General features: G+C 36.4%; 1 protein-coding gene across 1 annotated transcript in view; it reads right to left on the bottom strand.

Annotated features, from left to right (window-relative positions):
* The window catches only part of FANCC (FA complementation group C), a 162,825-nt gene that overhangs the window by 51,656 nt on the left and 84,495 nt on the right, over positions 1 to 26,674 (bottom strand). The window contains exon 6 of the mRNA XM_039245701.1: positions 10,241 to 10,405. Within this exon, the coding sequence (XP_039101632.1) occupies positions 10,241 to 10,405 (165 nt within the window). The remainder of the gene's footprint in view (positions 1 to 10,240; positions 10,406 to 26,674) is intronic.

Raw genomic sequence — 26,674 nt, 5'->3', positions numbered from 1 at the left:
ATATACAAACCTTTAAATTGATTATTACTCGGTCTCTTACATAAATAACAAAGATAAGCGATCAGTCTCCTTAAGGAAACTCAGACTTATTGGGTACATTTTGACAGAGGTTTAGAGTAGATAGAAAAAAAGACTTTGCATATTTTAACCATAAGAATTATGTTTTGACTTCTTTTTCAACATCAAATAATTTAACCTTCTACCTCTTTTTCTAAGATTATTACCTTAACAAATGCTTGTATTATAATATTTCATGTAAAATGAAATTAAAACTTACATCCTTACATTAATTTTTAAGAGTGATATATGAAAAACAGCAAATATTCTATTGGTAACTACTTTCTCTAGGTTAACTGAAAGAATAATGATGGCTTTGAGGTGTTCATTTTTCAAATACAATGATATAATAAAAATCAGTTTAAAGTTGGGAAGAAGATATACTTATTACAGAAAAAAAAAAATCCCCCCCAACCCCAAAATACAATAAAACCTAGGAGTAAAAAATGTCTAACACCTATATATCTAGAAAATATTTAAAACACTCTTTTAGGATCAAAAACTAAATCTGAACAAACAGAAAGACATAAGTGTTGTTGGATAGGTAGACTAAAGCCTTAGGGTCAGAGAGATGTCAGTTATCCCTCAGTTAACCTATACATTTAATATAAGCCTCCCCCAAGTAATATTAGCTATCTTTCCTAAAGCAAGGCACACTGGTTTCAAAGTTTACTTAAAAGATAAAACAAGCAAGAATTGCCAAAAAAAAAAAAAAAAAAAAAAAATCCTGAAAAGAAAGAGAAATGGAGAATCAGCCCTATTTTACATTAGTTATATTAGAAAGGCTCCACCATTAAAACAAAGTGGTACTGGTGTCTGAAAAAAGAAAAAACAGAACAGAAAATAACAAAATAGGCCCAAATGCACACAGAAATTGAATGCACAATTAGGGGGGAGAGGAGTTTGCATCCTTTATCACACTGGAGATGGCAGAATGCTCTATAACATGAGAGTGGGGAAAAGCAACTGTATTATTTCAACAAATACTTTTCTAAACAAAAACAAAGAGAAATTGGGAACTTACAGATTGAAAGAGACTTTTGAACCTATCAGCTAAATGCAATGTGTGATTTTGGACTCTGATTCCAAAAGAACCAACTGTAAAAAAAAATTGGGGGACAATCAAGAGAATTTACGATCTGACTAAATACATGACGGTGCTAGGGGTGCCTGGTTGGCTCAGCAGGTTAAGCATCTGACTCAGGTCATGATCTCACGGTCTGTGAGTTCCAGCCCCATGACAGACTGTGCTGACAGCTCAGAGCCTGGAGCCTGCTTCAGATTTTATGTCTCCCTGTCTCTCTGCCCATCCCCAATCACATTCTCTCTCTCTCCCCCTCTCAAAAATGAATAAATTTAAAAAAAAGTTTTTAAATAAGTAAGTACAGGGGCATCTGGTGGCTCAGTCGGTTAAGCATCCATCTTTGGCCCAGGTCATGATCTGCACTTCGTGGGTTCAAGCCCTGCATCTGGCTCTGTACTGACAGCTCAGATTCTGTGTTTCCCTCTGTCTCTGCCCATCCTCTGCTCGTTCTCTCTCTCTCTCTGTCTCCCCAAAATAAATAAACATTTAAAAAATTAAAAAAACCCGTAATGGTGCTATGGAATTAGTATCAATTTTTAAATATAATAATGGTATTGTAGTTATATAGATTTTCAAATACACCACATGGAGACTTTCAGTCTCCTGCTGTACATGAAAGGACTTTGGAAGTCACCACTCTGTCGTAACAACAAGTACAAAGTAAAACAGACTGAAAAATCAACAACTCCTCTTGCATCCTTAAGAGAGGGGTAGGACACGGGACAAACCTTGGCCCCCAAGACTGGAAAGACAGATAAGCAAATTCAGGAAATTGTGACTTACTGGCATAGAGATCCACAAGTGGAAACTTCCAGTGCCAGGTAGGAAAACCTGAGCTGTAATTAGTGAATGGCTGGAGGCTCAGTGTAGACAACTCTGAGAGTTAAAAATCCCAGTGGGATCCAGTTATGGAAGGCTCCCACAATATTATGAAACTTACTTCCAGGAGCTTAACCAGGTTCTCGCAGTAAACAGTTGAAGTAATTCCACTTCTACTTTAGGTTTTGAATGCAATAGAATACTCCATTCTTAACAAGGCCTGCCCTCAAGGGAAACTAGTTAACCAGAGCCTAACCTCATATGGTATTATCAGAACCTAACAGACCTAGGGGAAGGCAAATAACCAATTCCAGTCAGTTCTGGACATCTAAGTAAGGGGGTGAAAAAAAACTCAGAATCTCATGTGAAGTTCACAGTCCAGAGGCATAAGCTCACTAAAAGATGGAGACTTAATTATAAGACTATAGAACACTTACCCTCCTCTCATATCTGACCATGCAAATACAGAAGCCTACTCATAGCAGTTGTTGTTAGCTAGTACAGTATATCTAGCTATCAAGAAACAATTACAAGGCATATCAAAAGGGGGAAAAAACACAGTTTTAAGAGACAGAGCAATAATTATAACCAGACATGCAGAAATGTTAGAATTATCAGACTGGGAATTAAAAGCAACTATGATTAATATGCTAAGAGCACTAATGGATAGACAGCATGTAAGAACAGATGGGCAATATAAGCAGAGAGATAGTAATCTTTAAAAAGAAACTAGTATTAAAGATCACAACAGAAATGAAAACGCTAACATAGAGGAAGAATGCTTTTGGTGCGCTAAATAGTAGACTGGCTGAGGAAAGATTGTCTGAGCTAGAGGACATATCCATAGGAACCTTGAAAAACAAAAACAAAAACAAAACAAAAACCATATAAGAACACCCCCCCCCAAAAAAAACCAGAACAGAATATCCAAGGAATGTGGGACAACTATAAAAGATATAACACATATTTAATGGGTATACTAGAAGGAAAAGAGGGAGAGAGAAAAACAAAAAAAAATTTTGGAAAAATGACAGAGAAGTTCCCCAAATTAATGTCAGATACCAAATCACAATTCCAGGAAGCCCAGAGAACACCAACCAGGATAAATGTCAAAAGACTGCTCCTAAGCATTTAACTTTCAAACTACAAAAAAATCAAAGATAAAGAAAGAATCCTGAAAGAAGCCAGAGGGAAAATACATCTTAAACTTTAGAGAAAGAGACAGAATTACATCCAACTTCTCAGAAACCATGCAACCAAGAAAAGAGTGGACTGAAATATTTAAAGTGTTGTGAGAAAAAAAATACAAAATCTAAAATTCTGTACTCTGTGAAATTATTCTTCGAAAATGAAGGAGAGGGGCGCCTGGGTGGCTCAGTCAGTTGAGTGACCAACTCTTGATTTAGGCTCAGGTCATGATTTTGCAGTTCATGAGTTCAAACCCCACATCAGGCTTTGTACTGACAGCATGAAGCCTGCTTGGGATTCTCTCTCTCTGTCTCTCTCTCTCTCTCTCTCCATCTCTCCCAAAATAAGTTAAAAAAAAAAAAAAACGAGAGAGAGAGAAGAAAAATAATATAGATCAGATATTCAGATCTACATAAAGAGCATCAAAGAAAAAATAATGAAGGCAAAATAAAAACTTATTTTCCTATTTTTTATGTTTATTATTTTATTTTATTTATCAGTCTGTCTATCTATCTATAGAGATCACGAGCAGGGTAGGGACAAAGAAAGAGGGAGAAAGAGAATCCCAAGCATGCTCCACACTCAGTGCAGAGCATGATGCAGGGCTTGATCTCACAACCACGTGATCATGACCTGAGCTGAAATCAAGAGTCAGGCACTTAACTGACTGTGCTACCCAGGCGCCCCTACTTTTCCTTTTCTTAACTGATATAATAGAAAACAAATTGTTTACATAATAATAAATAGGAACAATGTACTGAATTATGTATGTTTATGTGCGTATGTGTGTGTGCACTTACGTATGCTTATGCATAGTGAAATATATGACAATGATACAAGATACAGAAAGGAGGAATTAGGATTATTTTATTTTTTAAAGGTACTCACACTATCTATGAAGTGGTGCAGTGTTATGTGAAAGGGGATTTGGATTACCTATAAATGTATATTGCAAACATAAAAGGCATTAAAAGAGTGGAAGACAAAAAAAGGAACAAATAAGAAGAGCAACAAATATAAAGTAGTAAGGAATATAACAGATATTAATTCAGCTATGTCAATAATCATGTTGAACCTCAGTGGTCTAACTGTACCAATTAAAAGATACAGACTTGACAGAGTGGATCAAAAAACAAGACCTAACTATATATACCTTGTCTCAAGAAACCAGCTTTAAATATAAAGAAACATACATGTTAAAACCAATTGATGGAGAAAAATATACAATCCTAACACTAATCAAAAGAAAGTAGGAGTAGCTATATTAATTTTAGAGCTGGCTTCAAAGCAAGCAAAGTTATCAGGAATATAGAAGTTCATTACATATTGATAAAGGCATAAATTCTCCAAGAAGATATAATAATCTTTAACTTGGATATCCCTAATAATGGAGTGTAAAATTATATGAGGAAAAAATAACAGAATTGCAAAGAGAATTGCAAACAGAATTCAGCTATTATCATAGCTGAAGACGTCAACATCCCTCTATCAGAAATGGACTGACCCAGTTGACAGAAAATCTGTAAAGACGTAGCTGAACTCAACAAAACCATCAATCAACTATATATATTGCCATTTGTAGTCTACTTCATCCAACCACAGCAGAACACAAATCTTTAAGTTCATATGGAACATTCACCAATATATACCACATTCTGGGCTATAAAACACCCTTCCACAAATTTAAATGAATAGAAATCATACAGTGTCTGCTCTGAGACCACAAAGGAATTATAAACTAGAAATCAGTAATAAAAACATAACTTGAAAATCCCAAATTATGTAGAGATTCAATAACGCACTTCTAAGTAAAACATAGTTCAAGTAAGAAAGCTCAAGAGAAATTTAAAAATATTTTGGGCTAAATGAAAATGAAAACACAATTCATCAAAATTTGTGGGATGCAACAAAAGTAGTGGTTAAAGGAAAATTTATAGCACTAAATGCATACTCAGAAAATAAGCAATATCTAAGATCAATAATCTAAGTTTCTATCTCAGGGAGGTATATAGATAAAGAACAACAAATTAAATCCAAAGTAAACAGAAGGAAAGAAATAATAAGAATTAAAACAGAAATCAGTGAAATGGAAAACAGGAAATCAACAGAGATAATCAATGAAAAGAAAAGCTCGTTCTTGGAATAGATCAATACAATCAATTTAAGTCTCCATCCAGGCTGACTTGAAAAATAAGTGAGAGAGAACATAAATTACTAATGTCAGACATGAAAGAGAAAGACATCATTACAGATTCTACGGGCATTAAGAGGATAATAAAGGAACTCCATGAACAACTCTATGGGGATAAATTTGATAAGCTTAGAGACCAATATATATCCTTAACATAGAAACAAAAATCCTCAACTAAATATTAGCAAACTGAATCGAATAGTGTAAAAAAGAACGCATCACAACCAAGTGGAATTTGTCATAGGTATGCATGGCTGGTTTAACTTTTGAGAATGAATTAATAAAATCAAGCACATCAACAGGCTTAAAATGACATGGGGCGCCTGGGTGTCTCAGTTGGTTAAGTGTCCAACTTCGGCTCAGGTCATGATCTCACGGTTTGTGGGTTCAAGCCCCGTCTTGGGTTCTGTGCTGACAGCTCAGAACCTGGAGCCTGATTCCAATTCTGTGTTTCCTCCTCTCTCTGCCTCTCCCTCACTTGCACTCTATCTCACTCTGTCTCTCAAAAGTAAATAAATGTAAAAAAAACAACAACAAAAAACAGGCTAAAAATGACAAATCATGTGATCATATCAACAGATACAGAAAAAGTTATTTGCTAAAATCCAAACTCATCCAATACAAAAACCCAGTAAACTAGGAATGGAGGACATTTTTAAAAAATGAATATCTACAAAAGAAAAGAAAAGAATATCTACAAAAACCTAACAAGAATTAATACTGTTAAAATATCCATATACCCAAAGCAATCTACAAATTCAATGCAATCAACTATCAAAATTCCAATGGCAGTTTATAGAAACAGAACAAACAATCCTAAAATTTATATGGAACTCCTAAAGTCCCCAAATAGCCAATCCAATCTTGAAAAAGAGCAAAGCTGGAGACATCACGCTCCCTGATTTCAAACTATTTTACAATTTTACAAAGCTACAGTAATTAAAACAGTACAGCATTAGCATAAAAACAGGCATATAGATTAATGTAATAGAACAGAGAACTGAAAAATACATCTATACATATATACATTTTATGACAAAGGAGCCAAAAATATAAAATGGAGAAAGGACAGTCTCTTCAACAAACAAAGTTTGGAAAGAACATGAAAAATAATACTAAAATTTCTATGGAACCACAAAAGAACCTCAATAGCCAAAGCAATCATGAGAAAGAACACCAAAGCTAGAGGTATCACAATCCCAGATTTCAAGATATACTAGAAAGCTCTGTAGTAATCAAAGCACTATGGTACTGGCATAAAAACAGACACACAGATCAATGGAACAGAAGAGAGAGACCAGAAATAAAACTATGCTTATATGGTCCATTAATATGACAAAGGAAACAAGAATATACAATAAGGAAAGACAGTCCCTTCAATAAATGGTGCTGAAAAACTCATCAGCTATATGCAAAAGAATGAAACTGGACCACTTTCTTAAACCGTACACAAAAATAAACTCAAAATGGATTAAAGATCTAACTGTGAGATCCAAAACCACAAAACTCCTAAAGAAAACATAGGTAGTCATCTCTTGGACATCAGCCTTATGGATATGTTCCCTTGGGCAAGAGAAACATAAGCAAAAATAAGCTATTGAGACTATATCAAAATAAAAAGCTTTTGCACAGCAAAATGAAAATACAACCTGCTGAATAGAAGATACTTGTAAATGATATATCTGATTAAGAAGCTAATATACAAAATATATAGAGAATTTCTATACCTCAACGTGAAAAACAACAAAAAAACTTCACAAATAGTCTGACTAAACAATAGGCAGATGACCTGAATAAACATTTTTTTCCAAAAACGACATATAGATGGCCAACAGATACATGATAAGACGCTCGACATCACTAATTATCAGGGAAATACAAATCAAACCACAATGAGACATCACCTCACACCTATCCAAATGGCTAGAATCAGAAAGATGACAAATAACAATGTGTTGATTAGGATGTGAAGAAAAGGGAGGCCTTGTGCACAGTTGGTGGGAATGTATGCTGGTGCAGTCACTACAGAAAAACAGTACAGAATTCCTCAAAAAATTAAAATTAAAATTAAAATGACTCTATGATCCAGCAATCCCATTAGTGGGAATATATCCAAAGAAAATGAAGGTAGGATGTCAAAAAGATATCCGTACTCCCATGTGCACTGCAGCAGTCAAGATATGGAAACAACCTAAGTGTCTATCAGTAGATGAATGAATAAAGAAGATGTGGTATATTTATATAGTGGTATATTATTCAGCCATGAGAAAGATAGAAATCCTGCATTTTGTAACATGGATGGACCTGAGGGCATTATGTTAAATGAAATAAGACAGAGAAACACAAATACTATATATCACTTTATGCAGAATCTAAAAGAGCTGAACTTACAGAAACATAAACTAGAAAGATGGTTACCAGGAACTAGGGTACGGTGAAATGGGGAGGTGTTGGTCAAAGAGTATAAACTTCCAGTTAGAAGATGAATAAATTCTGGGGATTGAATGTACATTATGGTGATTACAATCACCATACAATTTTAGTTGAAAAAATATTGAAAGTTGCTAAGAGAGATCTTAAACGTTCTTGCCACCAAAAAGAAATGGTGATTATGTGACATGATGAACATGTTAGCTCAGCTACAGTGGTAATCATTTTACAACATAAAAAGCATATCAAATTAACTTGTATGTCTTAAACTTACACAATGTTATATGTCAATTATATTTCAATAAAGTGGGGAGGAGGGGATGTAAGCAAATAAGTAAGTAAATAAATAAACAAACATACTGATATTTCCTCTTGTGCCTACATGGAAGTGTAACAGGAAGCAAGTACACTTTACTGTCTAATTTTGCAATAATACTTGAAAACTCTTCTAAATTTTATCTAAATTATTTTAGATATAAATATACTTAGATTATGCTTCAGAAATATGCAACTTTTTTAGATTTTCTTATAATCTGATATCTAATTCAAAAATAAAATTCACTTATATTTTCTTACATTAAGAATGGATCATTGACTTTACAAAGAAGAATTAAAAGGTTTGCTTTCTTATCTATAGCTGTTTGTGAAAAGATGAAACTAATACATCAGATATTTCTCTTGACTCATGACAGGAAGACTACTACTCCGAAGGAACTGGGCTAAACTATAAATGAAAGCAAATATGAGGAAAGCTATTTTTCCCCTGGCTTCGTAGACATTAATAATTTAACTTATTGTGCCATATTCAATAGCATGTTTTCAAATACTATTGTAGTGCTAGCTAACTGTGGCATCAATTTGAGACCAATCATTCAGAGTCTAAACAAAAAGGAATTAAATAATTCAAGCATAGATGTAATACATTTATATTTCATCAAGAGAATTATACTGCTGCCTTAAAACTGAATCTCTCGAGATGGCTGAACTAGCTGTGTTGCTAGTATTCATCCAGTATCAACACCAACAGGCATCAACAGGAGTTCTGTTAAGAGAACCGGGCAGTATGCACATGTGGTAAAGAAATATTAAAGTGGTGAATAACTCTTCTGAAGCTCATTGGTTTTCCTGGGACAGCTGTGTTGATGTTCGCACTCGTGGTGCAGCAACACTAGTGAGCAAAATCACTGTTTCCAGAATAAATCAAGCATAGTCACTTTGTTCTTCACCACTGCATACGTAGTAACACTGCCAGTTTCACCCCAAAATGTGATGAAGCAGTATAAAATATTAATTTTACTAAGTTTTACGCTAGCAAATACTTCTTATATAAAAAAAAAAAACAACACTGTGTGTGGTGAAAAGGAAAGCATGCACAATGCCCTTCTGCTGCATGACAAATTGGGACGGTTTCTGGAGGAAAAGCACTTGCAAGTGTGAGATCTGCAAGACCAACTAGCCACCTTTTTGTCAAGGAAATTTACTTAGAAGAAGGGCAAACAGTGGTTACTCAGAATTGAGTATTTGGCACATACTTTCTCAAAAATTAGCGAAATGACCCTTATATTTCAAGGAAAAACAAATGACAGTATTTTGTAGCCAATGATAAATTTGAGTTTTTAAGCAGAATTTGAATCCTGGAAAATTCATCCCTTCCAATGGGAGCTTAACAGCTCCCCAAACCTGAAGACATTTCTGATGGGCTTGGTGCTGAGAAGAATGGATGTAAGTTTTGATGCTATGAAATGAAATATGTCAAGGTTGAAAAGGTCTACATAACTTAATAAACCAGTATTTTCCAAATTAGCCATGCATAAGGCTACAAAATCTTGCTTAGGCAAAAGAGTTATTAAAAGTATACCATAGACATCCAATGGGTTTTATTGTAACAGTGTGAAAAGCTTGTTGTTATAATTTCAGATTCTGCTTAACAACTAACCTTAAAACACTACCATTTTCAAATTCTGAAAATCCACAATTATTTGAGATAGCTACTGCAATATTTCTGTCTTTTCCAATATATCTCTATCAGGCTGAATCTTCTACACTTCAACAGAAACAACATACCAGGCTGTACTAGGCTGCACATAGACACATATATGAGAGCCTAGCTGCCTTCCATCAGACAATAAAGAGATTTGCAAAAATGTAAAATAATGCTGCTTCTGGTATATATGTTTTCTTGAAAAAGATCTCTTTTTCATAAAAATATGCTATTTAGATGAACATGTAATCAATTTATTATTTGAAAATGAATAAATATTTTTAAAACATGTTTTATTTTCAAATATGATAAAATATTGATAAATATAACCCACATTTTTTTTTTAAAGAGCTCACTAGGATCCTCAATAATCTTTAAGAGCATAAAGTGGTGCTGGGACCAAAGTTTGAAAACTGCATTTCCAATATGCTGAAGTATTCGAAGAAAAGGAAAAACAATGCCGGATGAGAGAGTAAATGGCATCACTTACAGCAAAAAGGCCTCATTCACAGCATCAAAGAATTCAGGCCAGAGCACTTCTTGAGGTTCATAGCCATGGTAGGTGAGCAGAGCCTCGACCAGTGGTTCAGCATCAGGCAGAGTTACGAGTGGTACACAAACTCGAGACAGGAACCTTATCTTTTCAGGAGCCATTCTATGGAATGAATAAGAAATAATCATCCAAATCTTAGAAAATCTTCATGCTGAAAACTGACAAGTTGCTTGCTTTGTCCCTCATATAAAGGAGGCTACCCTAACACCATCTATGAACTCTTCTCTTACTCCATTCTCTAGGAAGAAATCCTAAAGGACTAAAGTCCCATTTTAACACTGCTTATTGTCAAGACTTTGGCATAACTATCTACAGGCACCTCCAATTTACCAAGCCCAAAACAGAACTCTTGAACTCCTTCCACAAATAGTCTTTTCCCCAGTCCTGCCAATCTCATTTGCTCAGGCCAAAGCCTTTGAAGGCCAACCTTGCTTACCCCCTTTCTCATGTCCCTTACCTAATCCAGCAGTAAAAACTGTCAATTGATCTGACAAATTCTCTACGTGTGCATCACTACCCCCAAATTCACCATCCCCTCCAGCCTGGATTATCGTAGGAGCCTTCTAACCTTCTCCCTGCTTCTGTCCTCACCCCTACTGTTTATCATCAGAACAGTTCCAGCTACCCTTTAAAAATTCAGATCACTTCACTTGTCTGCTCAAAGCTTTGCAATGGCTTCCCACCTCAGAGAACAAGCAAAGTCTTATACTGGTCGCCAAGGCCTTCCATGACCGGGCCCCTTCTGTTTCTCTGGCTGCATCTCCTACTCTTTCCCTTGCTCATCCTACTCCAGCCATACAGCCCTCTAACTACTACAGGTGAGATCCTGTTGTTCATTCTGCCTGGAACTCATGGCTAGCTAGCTCCTTCATTTCACATACATCTTAGCTCAAATGTTGCTTTATGTGATGGCATCCCTAACCATCCCATTTAAATGTACTAACCAATATAGTAGCGATCAGTCACATGTGGCAATTTAATTTAAATGAAACAAAATTCCAAATTCCTTTTCTTAGTTGCACCAGCCACATAACAAATGTTCAGTGGGTATATGAGGCTAGTGGCTTACAGACTGAACACTGCAAATTTCCAGAACTTCGTAACTGCAGGAAGCCCCAGTGGACAGCAGAGCTTAATAAAGAAAATGCCCTCTCACCCCACTGTGTTATCTCCTATGTCTCTTACCCTGTTTTACTTTTCTTCAGAATACTTTTCATCACCTGACCTATAATGTATTTATTTGTTTATTGTTCATCTTCTGTTTCTTCCTGTTAGGGTATCAGCTTTATAAGGCCAGGTACTTTTTTCTATTTTGATCTCTGCTCCATTCCTAGCATGCAGGAAATGATTCCCTACACATACTATTTGCTCAAGAAATAGATGTTACATGAATTAATGAAGGACTAGAGATCAATAAAATGAAAGTCTGAGATGTATGCCATTAGAGCTTTCCCTAGCTATATTCATATATAATTATAAATCTAGAAATTTAGCTTGTGCTTTTTGAAACACAAATGGATCCACAGCAGAGAACATAAAGCTGTCCCTCATTTTTTTTTCTTGCTACCTCATACTAAAAACTGTGTGTTTTAGGGGCACCTGGGTGGCTCAGGTTAAACATCCGACTTCAACTCAGGTCATGGTCTCATGGTTTGTGAGTTCAAGCCTTGCAATGGGCTCTGTGTTAACAGCTCAGAGTCTGGAGCCTGGTTCATTTGGATTCTGTGTCTCCCTCTCCCTCTGCCTCTCCCCCACTTGCGCTCTGTCTCTTTCTCTCTCTCTCTCAAAAATAAACATTAAATTTTTTTTTAAAAAACCTGTGTTCTATAATTTAACAAAGCCTCTATGTATAGGCATTTAGGTTATTTCTCACTATTACTGCTGAGGATTACTGTTATTATTACTGCTATAGTTTATTACTATAAATACTGCTGCAGTGGTATCTATGCATATGTCTATTGGTGACCCTGTCTGAGTATTTGCATATTAACTGCATTCCAAAAGACTACCAGTTTACTTTCCCCCAAACTCCCACCCAAGTCCTAAATCTCCTTGTGATACATTCAAACACATTAGACATGTTACCATTTCCATCTTAAAGAAATCTTCCCTAGAACCCTCTGACCTGTTCCAATCCAAGCAGATTGCTTTTTATTCCCTCTGTACAGTTATCATCTTGGTCTCTGTCCTGAGGATTTTCTTCACTTCTCTCCTAATTATCTTTTTCTTGGTTCATTCTTATGTGGGAAAAGGTACATGAGAGAGAAAGTACTTGAGACCTTGCATGTCTGGAAATACCTTTATTTTATTCTTACACTTGATTAACACTTTAGCTGAGTATGGAAATCTTGTAATTTTCCAACAAAATTGTGAAAGTGTGGTTCTATAGTCTTCTAGCTTCCTCCAATGTTGTTTCTGAGAAGTCCCATGCTATTATGAATCTTCATCCTTTATATAAGTCCTGTTTTTACTCCCTGGAGGCTTTGGGAAATCTTTGAAATTTTACACTGATATGTTTTGGTATGGATTTATTTTTATTCATTGCGCTGGGCACTCAGTGGATCTTAAATCAGGAAAGTTCTACTGGGTTTCTTCTTTGATAATTTCCTATCCATTTTTTAATCTGTTTTCTATGAGAACTCCAATGTTTCTGGATATTGAACTTCCTGGAAACTTTGCTGTATTTTCTTTCTTATTTTTCATCTCTTGATTTTTTTTACTCTAGATTTTAAAAGAACTGTTCAAATTTATCTTCCAATCATTTTATTAAGTTTTTCATGACCAATCTCTCATGATTAATTTACAAGAATTTAAAATTTTCTTAAGTTTATTTATTGAGAGAGAGAGAGAATGAATTCCAAGCAGGCTCCACACTCTCAGCCTGGAGCCCAATGTGGCTCAAACTCACAAACCATGAGATCATGACCTGAGCTGAAATCAAGAATCAGATACGTAGCTGACTGAACTGCTCCATAAGGCAGGAGTATTTTAATGGCTGCTTCCTATGTGCATATTACCTTTTGATACTAGACCAAAACTCAAGCACTGTCCACCCCAGCTACTAGAAGCCTGCCTAGAAATGCAGGTACAGCTCTCTGCCATTGGTCTAGGGAATTGGTAATAGGTAGTCTCTATCATGGTAATAGCTGAGATGAACAACAATTTACTGGCCAAGCCTTCCCCCGAAAGCTGTAAGCCTTCAAACAGACTTCAGAGTTCCAGAACAGTTACATCAGACAGAGTCTGTCAGTAAAATTTTTGTCTACATAAAGGATGGATTCCTGGCACTTCCTACTCCATCATCTTCCCTGACATCCCCTTCTCATCTCTTGTATTAAAAAGGAAAAACAAACACAAAAACAAAAACCAACCCCTACCTTCTTACTCTCTACTACTCTGTCCTTTTGTACTTTATCCTAGGAGAACTATTTGGCTCAATCTTTGAAGACATTACTTGCTATTCAGCTGTATTTTCTATTCAGTCTCTTACTCATTTTTTTTCTCTATGAATCCCCTCTTTTAAAAACATAACCAGTTTATTTTTATTTCAAGGATTTGACAGTTTCTCTTATTATTCTTAGGACATTAATTATCATCCCTCTTTTTTAAAACCACTTGCTTGTCTTAGGTAATGCATCTTCTGTTTTGTGGCATTTAGTTCATCTTTTCTTATGGTGTTGGTTTTCTGTGAATATCTAGGGATTTTTGTTTGCTCTCTCTGGAATTTGAGATTCCCCACTAGCTTCTCCATGAATGCTTTTTACCATAGCCCCCTCTGGGACTTGTGGGGAAGGTCAGGATGTATTCCCAGTTGGGGATGCCAATATGCATTCTGGGCATTGCAGCATCCCCAGAACAGCTGGGAATTAAGAGTCATTTGATGCTCACTCCTCCTCCATGTCTTCCTCCCTCCTTCCTGCTGGAAACAGGACAGTTTGGTTGTCTCTTATTTGAAGGCAACAGATAAGGAGTGCATGAGGGCCTAGCCCTTAGCTGGCTTCTGTGAATTGTTGTAGTGCAACAGTCTGTCTTGTTGGCTACCAGGTACCTCTGCTCCATGAATCCACTCCACTGTTACCTTTATCTTTTGCAGTAGTCCTCGCTTGCAAGCTTTCTGGGCTGTGATATTTTCCTTCAAAAATATCCCACAACCTGCAATTGGAGCCTTTCTTATAATGTGTGGGTCATCAAATGCTTCTTTGTTTATTAGTATTATATATTTGTTAAAATTTCTCCATCATTTCTAAGTGTTGGGAGGATAAAGTGAATGCCAGGCCATGCATGAGTTTAGTTCATCACTTGATTTTGTCTATTACATTTTCATCTTATGCTCTTCCACTTTAATTGTTCAGGATCTGGCCAAGTTCTCTACATAAGAGCTACTCAAAATATGGTCCTCAGAATCAGCAGCATCAGCACCCCTGTGAATGGGGCCTATAAACCTGTTCCTTAACATCTTAACATCAGGGGATTCTTATGCATACTGTAATTTGAGAAATACTGCTCCACACTACTTCTTCAGTAGCAGTCCCCAAAACTAGATGATTATCAATCTCTAGTAACAATCTGAATACTTTAAGAGACATGATAGAACTATATTTAAGATTTATTTTTTGTTAGTTAATTCTTATAAATTTTTAGTTTAGTTATATTTTCTTGATAATCAACAATAAAATTCTAAGAGATAAAATTTTTGTCAAACTGCACTAATGATTTCTTATATATGAACAGTTTGTCTTTTCTCCTCAAATAATCATCTCTTCTACAATTCTTGTTCTTTACCATTTTCCTTAAATGACTGAGGTCTCTTCAACAACAGGTACCTTCCACTATGCTCTACCATCTTTCTCTAACCCACGACCAAGGTGGTTTTAGATTTATAAATAATTAATCTGTTTTTGAGTCCATCACCTAAGTTTAATGAAAAGACATATTTATCTTGAGTTGTAAATACCTTAAAGCTTTGGAATTTATGAACGTACTGGGTGGGATAAGAGAAGGGGAGATTGTTGTGTGTATGTATGTAATGTGGAATGTTTTTCATGTATATTTTGCATAGAGTAATAAGGGCCTGATGGATATTTGAGAAATGGAAAAATAGTTAACATGTACTCAATAAATTTAGAACTCTGAAGTGAAGCAAGGGGGTAGTGATCTTGCCCTTTAGCAATCCTCTCTGGAAGACCTGTTAAGTGCAACTTTTCTCTTACATCTTAAATTTCCTACCATCCTCTCATGACCTTAGAAGAGAAGGCTCAGAGACTATCAGTGGCTACTAGGTTTGTGGAAAAGACAACCCTGGCAAGAAGGGCATTTATCAAGCACTGAAGTTTATGGGCCACAGACTGTGTCTCCCAATCAGGCTGAAAAGGTCCAAGAGAATTTCGTAAAAAATTCTAAAATCCCTTGGGATGCCTTGGTGGCTTAGTTGGTTAAGCATCCGACTCTGGATCTCAGTTCAGGTTTTGATGTCAGGGTCATGAGTTCAAGCCCCGCATTACGATCCATGCTGAGTGTGAAGCCTACTTAAAAAGAACCTAAAGTCTAATATAAATTTCAGTAGCTCTTCAGTTGACCTACCCAAATGCAGGCAGGTCAACTGATAATGTACTGAAGAGCTTCAAAGTGCTCACAGCCTTTATGGCTCTCTCTTTTGGTCTTGAGCTTGCCAGAGTGTGAAGAATCCAACTTCAACTAGAGTTATGCAACACTTTCCAGACTGGATTACTCTAAGCATTATGTCTTGATTAATTGCCAGAGTAGCACTTCCAAATGATTTTTGCACAAGAATTCAACTGCAGAGGGCTCACCAGTAATCATATAATGCTAGAAACATCATTCTCATGTGGCTATGTTGAAGTTTCCAAACCATCTGCAGCAAACCGTAGAACTACAAGATAAACTGATGATGCTCAGAAAGTCCAGATTGTCATTCCTTCTAGACGGTTTATAGCAAAGAACAGGAGAGAATTTAAACATTCTGTCACTGAATTGTTGATTTTAGTTGGTGGCAAGTGAAATTCTATTTAAAATGCTATGACAAGACCATTTATCAGGCCTCTAAAAAGAATGCAAAAGGAAACCAAACAGATTTTCCTATTTTTTGTTCCTTTTACATTTTATGCATCAAAGTTGTGAGATTAGTTTCTATATTTTCTACAAGTCCTTTGAGTCTTTTGAAATGAACTTTAAACATTCAAGTAGCAAAGAGTGAAAAAAAAATGTACAGATGCCCTCTATTAAAAACACAGAGAAAAACAGAATCGCATTGTTTATATGGTGTTTAAGTTTGAGAGGTCCTTGGCGACTTGAACATTTCAGGTCTTCCTGGTGGAAGGAAAGTAATGATAAAATTCAAGTTTCATAAATAATGAGAATATCTGCATTCAAGTGTACCAGAAAGCAGTTTGCCCACTATGCTATATTCTTATTCAACTTTTTTTGATTTTTAAATCTTAGAATTATATAGATAACTTCAGGTATATATAGTAAATTTTTACTGTTATGATGCATATTTTTGTTATTATTATAACTTATGACAGCAACAAATATAATGGCTCCAGCATGTTTGGCAGCTCTTTTAAGTGTTATCATGATGCCATTTCACTACCTGATTTCATGAAATCAGTTTCTATTCGAGACAAGAGAACACACTTGGTTGGATTTATAATTCACTAGAGAGCCATAGATGTGGAGTTCTGAGTCTCACATAAGCTTTAAGGGATCCAGGTTCTTTTATGGATGGAGAACAGAACTTCCTGGTTTGAGGTCTTAAAAGTAGAACTTTAAGAGCTCATAAAGAGACTCAAAAAGAATGTTGAGCATCAAACTGCTTTTTAAATTCAATCTTCTGATAAGTATAAATGAACTCAATTGAAGAGATTGTATTTCTATAAAAACTCAACACATTGAAAAAAAATACCTGCAAAAAATTTCTTGTTGAATTCTAAAAATTAAGACTCCATAGTAAACATCATTCAAAAGGGCAAATTAGGAATGTATCATATGTGTCAGTGTCCAGAGGACATTCTACTAGCATATGCATCTCATATTCTTGGTAAATTCAGTTAAGAGTTTTACTAATTACATCAATGATTTGCTTTGACTAAAAATGTTTTTAAACTGCTAACCAAATCAATCACCATTTTATTCATGGTGCTACTGCCATCCTTTGGAAAACAGCTCTGCACCAGGGAATAGGTGCATATTATTTTTTTTAAAAACACACTGCTAGGAATTTACCCAAGGGATACAGAAATGCTGATGCATAGAAGCACATGTACCCCAATGTTCATAGCAGCACTCTCAACAATAGCCAAAACATGGAAAGAGCCTAAGTGTCCATCAATGGACGAATGGATCAAGAAGATGTGGTTTATCTATACCATGGGACTACATGGCAATGAGAAACAATGAAATCTGGCCATGTGTAGCAACATGGATGGACCTGGAGGGTGTTATGCTTAGTGAAATAAGTCAGGCAGAGAAGGACAAATATCATATGTTTGCACGTATAGGAGGATTAGGAGGAACTTAACAGAGGACCATGGGGGAGAAGAAAGCGGGAAATGGTGGGGGAAAGGGAGAGAGGCAAACCATGAGAGACTCTTGAATGCTGAGAACAAACTGAGGACTGATGGGTGTGGGGGGGTGGGGGGATGGGCATGGAGGAGGGCACTTGTGGGGATGAGCACTGGGTGTTATATGGAAACCAACTTGGCAATAAACTATTTGTAAGAAAAAAAGAAAAAAAAAGAAAAAATGTAACCCCCCCCATCCTAACTGAAGAAACCATCATAAACTTGGGAATGAACCTGCCCCACAAAATGACCCAATCTGGCACAAATGGAAATTTCTGAGATGTAAAGACAGTATTAGCTAATAGTTTCCAGCAGGCTTTCCTAATTGTGGTCAGTGGAGTTTAGATGCCTTTCTGAACTGCTGTTCTCTTCTGTCCCGAGGGTGAGAAAATGAAAAGTACACATTCTGAAGAGAGAATATGAAAGGTCAGTCTAGTCAAATAATGGGTACAGTGCAGAAAGACATAAATAGAGGGGAAAAATACTGCAGAGTGCAGAGAGGGATAAATATTAAGCAAGCACTCTAAGGTGATTAAAAATGATTGTTTTTTCATGAACTACAACTGCCATTTTGGAACGACCTTGTGGCAGGAAATTATTCCTTTATTATGAATATGATCTTTTAATTTTCAGTATTTTGCTAGCTAACACTATATTTTCATTTTTTAAAAATGAAAATTATGATGTATAGAAGAACACAGGGAATTATTGTAACATCAACTGTGCACTCATTGCCATGATTTTACAATGCTAACATTTTACTTATATTTCTAGTTGATGTTTTTAAGAAATAAAAATGTTTAGTTAGAGAGAGAGAAAATGAGAATCTCCAGGAGACTCTGAACTGAGCAGGTTCAGAGCCTAACGTGGGGCTTGATCTCAGGAACCATGAGATCATGACCTGAGCTTAAATCAAGAGTCAGACACTCAACCAACTGAGCCACCCAGGGACCCCCTTTCTGTCTAGTTTTAACACTTTTATTTCATATGTGTGTACTGTTTTGAGTGCTTTAAAACTTTATGTAAGTAATGACATTATGGGTATCTTTTTGCCACTTCCTTGCTCTTCTATTCGGTGGGTCTTTGTGTCTGGCTTTATACAAGTACCAAAGTGGCTTAATGACTACCTTTTGCAATATGTTTTGAAATCAGGAAGGGTGAGGCCACCAGTTTTGTTTTTCTTCTCAAAGTTGTTGACTATTTGGGGTCTTCTGAGATTCTATATGAATTTTAAGACTTTTTAAAAAAATCTATTTTTGCAAAAGAAAAATACCATTTGGATTTTAATAAAACTGCACTGCTTCTATGGGCTGTTTGGACATTTTAACAATATTAAGTCTTCTAGTCCTTCAACACTGAATGCTTTTTATGTATTTGTGTCATGTTTAATTTCTTTCAGCAATGTTTTTTAGCTTCCAGTATATAAGTCTTTCACTTCCTTGATTAAGTTTATTCCTCAACATTTTATTGTTTTTGATACTATTGGAAATGGGCTTTATAAAAAATATCTTTGTAGAACTGCTCACTGTTAGTGTATAAAACACAATTGATATCTGAGTATTTATTTTGTATCCTGTTACTTTACTGAATTATTAGTTTTAACAGTTGTTCTGTGGAATCTTTAGGGTCTTCTGCATATAACATCATGTCATTTACAAGCAGAATAAGCTGTCCTTTAAAATTTGGATGCCTTTTGTTTCTTTGTCTTACCTAATTGCTCTAATACTTCCAGTACTGTGTTAAAGAGAAGTGGTGAGAGAGGTATCCTTGCTTTGTTCCTGATTTTAGAAGGAAAAAAATTCAGTCTTTCAACATGGAGTATGATGTTAGTTGTGGGCTTTTCACATATTGTCTTTATTTTGTTGAAGTATGTTCCTTATATTCCTACTCTACTGAATGTTCTTATCATCAAAGGATGTTGAGTTTTATCAAATAGTTTTTTTCTGCTTTAATTGAAATTATCATGTGGTTTTTGTCCATCATTCTGTTAATATGGTATATTATACCAATTGGTTTTTGAATGTTGAACCATCTTTGCATGCTAGGAATAAATCCCACCTGACCATGTTGCATAATCTTTTGAATGTACTGTTGAGTTTGGTTGGCTTGTATATTGTGGAGGATTTTTACACATCAATATTCATTAGGAATATTGGCTTACAGGTTTTTTTCCTTGTAGTATATTTATCTGATTTTGGTATCAGGGGGATGCTGGCCTCATAAAATGAGTTTTGAAGTGTTCCCTCCTCTTCAATTTCTTTAAAGAGTTTCAGAAAGACTGGTGTTAATTCTTTAAATATTTGGTAGAATTCTCTAGTGAAACCATCTGGTTCTGGGCTTTTCCTTGTTGGGAAGTTTGATTACTGATTCAATTTCCTTCCTGCTGTAGATCTGTTCAGATTTTTAAATTTATGATTCACTCTTGGTAGCCTGTATGTTTATAAAAAATTTATCCATTTCTTCTAGGTTATCCTACTTGTTGCAATATAATTGTTCATAATAGTCTCTTATTCTTTTTATTTTTCTGCAATCAGTTTTAAGGCCTTCTCTTTCATTTCTGGTATTTGTTATTTGAGTCTTCTTGTTGATTTTCTTAGTCTAGTTAAGGGTTTGACAATTTTCTTGATCTTTTAAAAAATCAAATTCTTTCTTTTTTTTCTATTCTCTCTTTATTTCTCCTGTAATCTTTATTATTTCATTGTTTTTGCTTTCTGTGGGTTTATTTTTCTTTTTCTAATTCCTTGGAAGTATAAAGTTAGGTTGTTGATTTGAGATCTTCTTTTATTTTTTTAAATGTTTATTTTTGAGATATAGAGAGAGAGAGCACACATAAGTAGGGGAGGGACAGAGAGAGAGGGAGAGAGAGAGAGGGAGATAGAGTAACCGAAGCCTCCCGATACAGGGCTTAAATTCACAAACGCTGAGATCATGACCTGAGCCAAAGTCAGGTGCTTAACTAACTGAGCCACCCAGATGCTCTAAGATCTTAAGTTTATTTATTTTTGAGAGAGAGAGTGAGCAAGCGAGGAAGGGGAGAGGCGGAGAGAGAGAGAAGCACAGAATCCAAAGCAGGCTCCAGGCCTCTGAGCTGTCAGCACAGATCCTGATGCGGGGCTTGAATTCACCAACCATGAGATCAGGACCTGAGCCAAAGTTGGCACATAACTGACTGAGCCACCCAGGTGCTCCAAAATCTTTTTTTAAACAAGATGTTTACTGCTATATACTTTCCTCTTAGCACTGCTTTTCTCTTCCTTCATCTTATACATTTTGGTATACTGTGTTTTCATTTGTATAGAACACATTTTCTTTCTTTTTTTTAATGTTTTATTTATTTCTGAGAGAGAGAGAGTGAGCGAGCAGGGGAGGGTCAGAGAGAGAGAGGGAGACACAGAATCTGAAACAGGCTCCAGGCTCTGAGCTACCTGTCAGCACAGAGCCCGACACGGGGCTTGAACCCACGAACCGTGGGATCATGACCTGAGTCGAAGTCGGGCATTTAACCAACTGAGCCACCAAAGCGCCCCTGTCTTGAGCACATTTTCTAATTGCCTTTGTGACTTCTTCTTTGGCTCATTGGTTGTTCAAAAGTGTGCTATATAATTTGCACATATTTGTGAATTTCCACTCTTCCTCTTAGTTTTTTCAAATTTTTCTAAATACTTATTCACTTTTGAGTGACAGAGACAGAGGGAGATAGAGCGAGAGCTGGGAGGGGCAAAGAGGGAGGAAGACACATAATTTGAAGCTGGTTCCAGGCTCTTAGCCTTTAGCACAGAGCCTGATGAGGGGCTCAAACCCATGAACTGTGAGGTCATGACCTGTGCCAAAGTTGGACACTCTACCGACTGAGCCACCCAGGTGCCCTGCCACTTTTCTTATTAAATGGTTTCTAATATCACATCTTTGTGCTTAGAAAAGATACTCAGTATAATTTCAACCTTACATTTGTTAGGACTTGTTCTGTGGTCTACATGTGATCTAGCTTGGAGAATATTCTGTGTGCTTGAGAAGAATATATTTTGTTGTTATTGTCTAGAATGTTCTGTATGTATCTGTAAGGTCAGTTCTATGTTTTTTAAATCCTCTGTTTTCTTATTGATCTTTGGTCTGGTTGATCTATACATTATCAAGAGTGGGATATTAAAATCTCCTATGATTATTGTGTTACTTTCCATTTCTCCCTTCAATCTTATGAATGTTTGCTTCATATATTTTGACGTTCTACTGTTAGGTGCACAGACATTTATAACTATTATATCTTCCTGGTGAAATGATCTGTTTACCATTATACAAAGTCTTTGTCTCTTATGACAGTTTTTGACTTAACATATATTCTGTCTAATAGAAGTATAGCTACCTCTGTTCTTTTGAGGTTAACATTTACACAGGCTTTCTTTTTCCATCCTTTCACCTTCCTTTCATCTAAAAAGAGTCTCTTAAAGAAGCACCTTATAGTTGGACCTCATTTTTTAAATCCTTTCAGCCATTCTACATCTTTCCATTGGAGAGTTAATCCATTTACATTTAAAGTAATTGCTGATAGAGAAGGACTCACTTTTGCCATTTCATTATTTTCTATTTTGTTCCTTCTCTCTTGCTGCCTTCTTTTGCATTTTACTGATGGGGGGGGGGGCTAGTGATATGCTTTGATTCCCTTCTCATTTTCCTTTGTGCAATTTCTATATGTATTTTCTTTGTTGCTACCATGGAGATTACATAAAACATCTTATAGTTATAACAATCTATTTTAAACTGATAATAACTTCAGTTGCATACAAAAACTTTACTGCTTTCTCTCTCCTCCCCATACTTTATGTTTTTATGTCATAAGTTAGATCTCTTTGTCTTGTACCCATTAACAGAGTTTTATGGTTATAGTCCTTATGTTTTAGTTCTTTAAGTTTTATACCAGATTTAAAATTTATGTGCCACCATTAGAGTATTATAGGATTTTGTATTTGTGTATATGTTTACCTTTACCAGAGGCTTTTCTTTTTATTTATTTATTTTGAGAGAGAGAGAGCATGAGCAGTGGAGGGGAAGAGAGAGGGAGAGAGAGAGAATCCCAAGCAGGCTCTGCACTCATAGTGTGGAGTCTGACACAGGGCTCAAACTTATGAACCATGAGATCGTGACCTACACCGAAATCAAGAGTTGGACACTTAACAGACTGAGCCACCCAGATGCCCCTACCTTTACCAGAGTTTTACATTTCAGGATGCTCTTTTGTTACTGTCTAGAGTCCTTTTGTTTCAACTTGAAAAACTCCCTTTCACAATTATTGTAAGGCTGGTCTAGTGGTAATAAACTCCTTCAGCTTTTGTTTATCTGGGAAAGTCATAATTTCTCCTTTATTTCTTTTCTTTTTAAGTTTTCTTTTTTAAAGTTTATTTATTTATTTAAAATTTTTTTAATGTTTTATTTATTTCTAGGAGAGAGAGAGAGAGAGACAGCGTGAGCAGGGGAGGGTCAGAGAGACAGGGAGTCACAGACTGAAACAGGCTCCAGGCTCTGAGCTGACAGTCAGCACAGAGCGCGACGTGGGGCTCGAACCCACGAACCGCGAGATCATGACCTAAGCGAAAGTCGGACGCTTAACTGACTAAGCCACCCAGGCGCCCCTAAAGTTTATTTATTTTGAGAGAGTGTGCACATGTGAGCGTGGGAAGGGCAGAGTAAGAGGGAGAGACAGAATCCCAAGCAGGCTCTGCACTATCAGCGCAAAGCCCCATGTAGGGCTCCATTTCATGAACTGTGAGATCTTGACATGAGCCGAAATCAAGAGCTGGACACTTTAGCTGACTGAGACACCCAAGCATCCCTCTCCTTTATTTTTGAAGAACACTTTGCATCATATAATAATCTTGGCTGGCAGGTCTTTGTTTTAGTAGGTTTTTGTTCATGTCATCTCACTCCATTCTGGACTTAATGTTTCTGCTAACTAATCCACTGACAATGTTGAGCTTCCTTGTGTGTGTTACATTCCTGGTCTATTCTGCTTTTTCTTGCTACTGTCAACATTCTCTCTCTTGACAGTTTAATTACAACATAACTTGCTGTGGGTCTTTTTGGGTTTATTTTTTTGAGTGTTCTTTGAGCTTCTTGAATTTGGAGGTCTAATTCCTTCTTAGATTTGATAGCTCTCTGCCTTTTCCTCTCACACTTCTTCTGTGACTCCCACAATGCATACAGTTGGTCCACTTAATGATGTTCCATAAGCTCTATGGCTTAATTAACATTTCTTCATTCTTTTTTCTTTTTATTCCTTGATTTGATAATTTCAAGGTACATGTCTTCAAGTTAACTGCTTAATTAAGTCTACTGTTGAATCTCTCTAGTCAATTTTTCAATTCAGTTATTTTTTTTTCAGCTGCAGAATATCTGTTTGGTTGTGTTTTATAATTTGTATTTGTTGGTAATCTAATTTTGTTTATGCATTTTTCTGATTTCATTTTAGTTGTTTATCTGTATTCTATTGCAGTGATTGAGCTCCTTTACAATGATTATTTTTAACTGTCAGGTGGTTTGTTCATAGCTTTCCATTTCTTTCAGGGAGGTTTGTGCAAATTAATTTTGTTCCTTTGGGCCATGTTTTCCTGTTTCTTTGTGTGCCTTATTTTTTGTTGTGTTTTGTGCAACTGAAGAAAGCCACTTCTTCCAGAGTTTACGGACTGGCTTTGTACAGGAGAATTTTCATTAATCAACCTGGTGAGGGAATCTGGGGTCCTTTGAATCTTTTCTGGGGATGTGTCTTCTCTGGGCTTGTTTACATAATTTCCCAGAGAGCTTGCCAGTTTTTGAGGAGTTTGCAATCTCTTCCTCCCTCTGGTGTTTGTCTGTGGTACTGCAGGTTATCTGGTGTTAAAAGCCACTAAGTTTTTGTTCTCTGTAGCCCCTCTGACCTTCTAAGTGTGCTGGTTCTGTTACTGCTTCAGTCAGGGGAGACAAAAACCAATCCTTGGGTAGTCCCTTCAGAAGCTGTAACATTAGATACACATTCGACTCTTTTTTCTCATCCCCCAACCCACGTAGACAGAAGGTGTGAGTTGGGTGTTTTCTCCCTATGCCAACCTGCACCTGTAGCACTGCCAGTTCTCTGGTGCTGCAGAAAGCACCTGAGGGCTCGCTAAGGTTCCATGCTCTCCAAGTACTGAAGGTATGTTGGTTCCCCACCAGTGGTCAGAGTCAGGCAAGTGAGATACCAGTCCCTCAGGCAGCCACCAAAAGCAAGAACATTGAACATATTCCATTCTTTTCTTTCTCTGTCAAGGGACAAGCTGCAAGCTAGAATTTTCCTCCCAATTCTACCAAGCTAAGCTGGCTTAGGGGAAGGGCTACTATGGTTGGTATAAAATGGCTTTCTACCCATTAAAAAAAATGTTTATTCATTTTTGAGAGACAGAAAGAGACAGAGCACAGGCAGGGGTGGGGCAGAGAGAGACAGGGAGACACAGAATCCAAAGCAGGCTCCAGAATCTGAGCTGTCAGCACAGAGCCCAATACGGGGCTCGAAACCACGAACTGTGAAATCATGACCTGAACCAAAGTCAGACACTTAACTTACTGAGTCACTCAGGTACCCCTCAATATGGCCTTTTTTGACTTTGAGCTTGTCTGGAGTATTATAACTTCTTAACTGGTTTCTGGAGTTCCAAAATAAAGGCTCTTTGGAGCATAAACTATTGTTGAGTCACTATTTCTATAGGGAAACAAGGACTGGGACTTCCTATTCTACTATCTTGCTGACATTACTCTTGAATTTTTAAAATGTTTGTTATTTGTTCAGTTTTCCTCTTTTGGTAATAACTTCCTTATATTTCTTGTCCATTTCTTTAAAAAAATTTATGTGTATTTATTTTTGAGAGAGAGAAATGGAGAGTGGGGGGGGGGGGAGGGACAGAGAGAGAGACACACAGAATCCAAAGCAGGCTCCAAGCTCTGAACTGTCAGGAAACCAGATGAGGGGCTTGAACTCACAAACTATGACATCATGACCTGAGCCAAAGTCAGATGCTTACCGACTGAGCCACCCAGGTGCCCCTCTTGTCTAGTTCTATACTAGAGTGCTTTCCTCTTTATAATTGATTTGCAGGAGGATTGCTATACTTCGTGTACTAATCCTTTATCTGTTTTACAGGTTGCAAATATCTTCCAATTCTGTGGTTGATGTTTTCTGCTTGTTAACAGTGTTTTTATTTTGTTTATTCTCAGTTAAGTTTTAAAAAAAATGTCAACTTGACATATTTTGGGAGGATGATGTAGAGTGTACATACACATTGCCTCCTACTGATGTTTTAAGTCTCTTACTAAATTTCTTTTTTTTTAATTAAATTTTTAAATTATTTTTTAAATGTTTATTTTATGTTTGAGAGAGAGAGAGAGATCACAAGCAGGGGAGGGGAAGAGAGAGAGGAAGACATAGAATCTAAAGCAGGCTCCAGGCTTAGAGTTGTCAGCAAAGAGTCTAACATGGGGCTCAAACCCACGTATGAGATCATGATCTGAGCCGAAGTCAGATGCTTAGCTGACGGAGCCACCTAGGTGCCCCTCTTAGTAAATTTCTAATTCTATTATTCAACATTCATCTCAAGGTAAAATCAAAGTCTCCACCTGACATGTAAATAAATGATTGTAAATGCTTTCTATGTCCCTCTTGGGATTCTTCTTATTACATTTTTAGGTATAATTTATATACCACAAAATGTACCTATCTGAAAGGTACAATTCAAAGGTTTTTAATAAATCACTGACTTGGACAACCATTACCACTAATGATCCACTTTTAGTA

The sequence above is a fragment of the Hyaena hyaena genome, unplaced genomic scaffold, assembly GCF_003009895.1.
Source record: "Hyaena hyaena isolate Hyena2069 unplaced genomic scaffold, ASM300989v1 scaffold_269, whole genome shotgun sequence".
In the NCBI taxonomy this organism is placed as follows: Eukaryota; Metazoa; Chordata; class Mammalia; order Carnivora; family Hyaenidae; genus Hyaena; species Hyaena hyaena.
Note: the sequence above shows the minus strand (reverse complement) of the source record. Positions and strands in the feature narration are given on the sequence as shown.